Source organism: Rhagoletis pomonella, unplaced genomic scaffold, assembly GCF_013731165.1.
Source record: "Rhagoletis pomonella isolate Grant_MI unplaced genomic scaffold, Rhpom_1.0 Rhpom_scaffold_12158, whole genome shotgun sequence".
Lineage (NCBI taxonomy): Eukaryota > Metazoa > Arthropoda > Insecta > Diptera > Tephritidae > Rhagoletis > Rhagoletis pomonella.
Genome location: NW_023470688.1, coordinates 1 through 4103, shown reverse-complemented (window position 1 = coordinate 4103; position 4103 = coordinate 1). Strand labels below are relative to the sequence as shown.

Below are 4103 nucleotides of genomic sequence, written 5' to 3'. Positions count from 1 at the left end.
ATGATCCAAAAGCGTAGGCATATGAGTGCAACTAATGCCTTTGGACCCGCATGGTAATTTTGGCGATGAACGAGCTGCACGTACTGGCAGACAAAGTCATCCTTGCCTGGAAGCTGTATCGGGTGATTCTGTGTATACAGAATAGTTATCATCTCCATTGGACCACCAACTTTCATCAGCATGAACCCATCAGTTATCTGCAAAGAAGGATTTAAAGATTTAAGATTACTACAGACCTGTTGGCCGTTGAGAAGTGCTTTGATGTCATTATTTGCAGGTTCCAAGTGATGCAATGCAAAGCATGTAACAGCTCTTGTGGTGAAGGCGACAATATATCGAACGAACCCAATTTTCTACTTAAGTTGCTGAACCTAAACATCCAGGCTACGATTTGCAAGCATGGGCTGTGCGAGCTAGTTTTATACGCTACTTCGAGTAGGTCGTTAGTGGCATTAACAGTACCGAAAGCCGATTTACATTTCTCTAAGTTCACTATATTTTGAGCAATATCACCTCGATGGTGCGTCGGCCACTCGTCTTGGTGGCGTTGCAGGTATTCCGGCCCTTCGAAACATATGGACTGCTGCAGCTCACTACTGAGCACCCCCTGAAAAGCAGATCAGCTGGATTATAGTGCGTTGAAACGTATTTCCATTCGCAACAAGATGTTTTTTGTTGTATTTCAGAAATACGATTTCCTACGAACGTAGATAGTGCGGCGGAATGCTGTTGAATCCAGTGTAGAACGATTTGTGAATCGCTCCATAGATACGTTGTATATTGGGTATCGCCGAAATTCACCTTTATTTTAGCGTAAAGTTGTGACAGCAAATGAGCACCGCATAATTCCAATTTGGGCAATGACAGTTTCCTCGTTGGGGCGACTCTCGACTTGGATGTAATCAACGTGACCTTGACTTCACCGCTAGGGTCAACTGTGCGTGCATATATACAGCATCCATAAGCCCTAATTGCGGCATCACAGAAGCCGTGCAACTGAAGGCTCTGAACGCTGGGTTGAAGGCAATAGCGCGGTATAGTTAGCGATTCCAACGATGAAAGCGATGAGAGGAACGATGTCCATGCGGTGTGAATGTTGTGCGGAACTGACTCATCCCACTGTAATTTTAGCAACCAAAGCTCTTGTATAAGTATTTTTGCAAGTATGATGATAGGTGACACCAAGCCCAACGGGTCAAAGAGAGACGAAGCAATTGATAGTATAGACCGCTTCGTGACAGCATGTGATGTGCGCTTGAGTACAAATGCAAACATAAAGACGTCTTCTCGTTGATCCCACCTTAAGCCCAGAGTGCTGGTTACTGAATCGTCTTCTAAGTTAAGATCTTTAATCGTACAGTCATTAACAAACTCGCTATAGTTCGAGTGCCATTTCGCTAGCTCAAATCTACCACGACGAAGTATCTCAATTACCTCCGTTTTGATTTGATGAAGGCATTCCAACGTGTTAGCTCCACAAATGAAATCATCAACGTAGAACGATGATTTTATAGCCTCGGCTCCTACCTTGAACTCGTCCATGCATTGCTCAGCTAAGTATTGCATGCTACGTATAGCGAGATATGGCGCGGTAGCAGTCCCATAAGTGACTGTATTCAGTTCAAATGTGCGTAATGGTTGATCGGGTGTACTTCTCCAAAGTATATATTGAAACTTGCGATCAGGGGGGTCGACAAGAATCTGTCTGAACATCTTGACGACATCGGCGGTAATTGCATAACGATATGTACGGAAGCGTAGAAGTAACGTGTACAAGTCGGGCTGTATGGTCGGTCCGACCATTAGTAAATCGTTCAGAGACCTTTGTGTCGTTGTCCGACAAGAGGCATCGAAAACCACTCTTAATTTCGTAGTGGTACTGTTCGGCTTGAGTACGCAGTGGTGCGGTATGTAAAAATGTGGGACATCCAACTTCGGTGTTGTCACCAAGCTCATATGGCCCAACTGTTCGTACTCTAACATAAAATCTGCGTATTGCCTTTTCACATCTGATGTGCGGCTCAAGCGGCGCTCAAGAGCTTCAAAACGTTTACGGGCAATTTCATACGAGTGACCTAACAAACCAGGATCATCTTTGAATGGGAGGCGAACTACCACTCGGCCATCAGGTTGTCGGCGAATGGTGTTTTTGAAAGCCTCTTCAAAACTGCGCTGCTCTGGAGTGTAAATGTCCACAGAAGTGTTAACCTCTTCAATGCGCCACAGGCGTTCTATGTTGTTGTTGATGACTTCGTCCATGGAAATCGAGTAACTGTGTGATGTGGTGGAGCCGGTTTGGCAACGGCCCGAAACTACCCATCCAAGGAGCGTCTTCTGCAACACTGGCATATTTACACCAAGCCTGATTTGGCCAATGGATAAGATGTCGAAAAATGCTTCTGTCCCTAACAGCAAATCAATAGGACGAGCTTTGTTGAACCCTTCGTCGGCCAACGGAGTATTTTGAGGCAGCTTCCATGATGAGATATCAATTTCTGTGTCTGGATGATATGCAATATTCGAAGTAACACAGAAATCTAGCGGTAGTTCGAATTCTCCAAAACGTGACTTGATTGTTGTAGACGTTCGATGTTTTATCTGAGTCTGGGATTCTCCAATGCTGCGAATTTCCATATGGCTTCGTTTGCGAGGTAATCGGAGAGCCTGTGCGAATTGATCCGATACGAAATTGACTTGTGAACAAGAGTCTAGGAGCGCACGACCAATTTTATAACAGCCTGACGCATCCTTGACCAGAACCAAAGCTGTGGCTAAAATTATTCGATTCAAGCCGGTGTGAGTGTGAACAGCTGCTTCTGAGTTCTTCTGTGGTACTTCAGGGAGTTGCGGAGTTGACTGCGGTGGAGACGAAGACATACCAGCTGAATCACGATGCAATAGTGTATGATGGGAGCGAGAACACGATCGACACCTGTGTGTGGATGGGCATTTCGCAGCCTGATGACCCTTGCCCAAGCAATTGAGACAAAGTCCCAGTCGCTTAGTGATGTCATAACGCTGATTGAGTGTAGCACCAACGATTTGAGGACACCTGTAAGTTCTGTGCTCCGTGCTAGCGCATGAATGACACGTTTGCGATGTGCAGTTGAAAGTCAACCCTTGGCGCTGGTGTTTTTGGTTTCGTGGCTTACCAATAGCTTGCTGACTCGCGCTACTATCGGTACCGGGCTTACTTATTGACTCCAAGAATTGGCAATGTCGTTCGACAACCGAAACGCAGGATGTCCATGTAGGAAGATCGCTGAAGTTCAAATGCTCATTCCATTTCTTTTTGGTGTCTTGATCCACCCTTTCCATAACGATGGAGATAAGCATAGCCTCAGCAATTTGCGATGCATTACCCAGTGACAACAATGAATTGTACAAGGCTGATGAGTTGTCGATCAGGCTACGAAGCTGTTTCGCATTTGACCTTGAAACACTAGGTAAAGTAAAAAGCGAATTTATGTTGTCCAAGAATACGAGCGTTGGATTATCGTAGCGGGCCTTGAGGCGTTCCAGCGCCTTTGAATAATTTTCCGAAGTGATTTGAAAAGCCTTGACAGTTTCTAAGGCCGGGCCACGTAAGCAATTGATTAGTTGATTGAACTTTTCGATGGATGACAAAGTAGACTGCTTATCAACGACTAACTTAAACGATGTTATAAAGTTTTTATAGTCGGAGTATTTTCCATCAAAAACTGGTAGTGACAGACGTGGCAGCTTCATAGAAGTTGAGTGAGAAGCGCAATGAACTGAGTCAGCAACAGTCAAATTGTGGGCATCTGAACCTAGCTGCTCATTAATGCACACCTTGATAGCGACGTACGTATCTTCTATTTCTCCTCTGGTCTCACGCTCTGCTTCGTCTGGATCCAGCTGCTCAATTTCGGTCTGAACTGTCATAACTTGCTTAAAGTAGGCCTCTAATATAGCCAAACGACAATTCAATTCAGCGGATGAAATTGCAAGTTTTGTGTCGACAGAATTGCGAATGCGCGATATGTTTCGACGCAGATTAGCGCGCTGCTGTTTAAGTTGCTCCAAATTGGGCATGGTTATGAGATAGCAAATCTATTGCCCGCTTCTCAGATTTATGGGCT

General features: G+C 45.0%; 1 protein-coding gene across 1 annotated transcript; it reads right to left on the bottom strand.

The window, feature by feature from the left end:
• Positions 1-492: 492 nt before the first annotated feature.
• On the bottom strand, positions 493-4056 carry LOC118756786. The gene has a single exon (XM_036491528.1). It carries the CDS (start codon positions 4054-4056, stop codon positions 493-495), a length of 3564 nt encoding a protein of 1187 aa, XP_036347421.1.
• Positions 4057-4103: the final 47 nt, after the last annotated feature.

Excerpts from the sequence above, each read along its gene's own strand:
- LOC118756786 (XM_036491528.1), bottom strand. The coding sequence starts at position 4,056 with ATGCCCAATTTGGAGCAACTTAAACAGCAGCGCGCTAATCTGCGTCGA.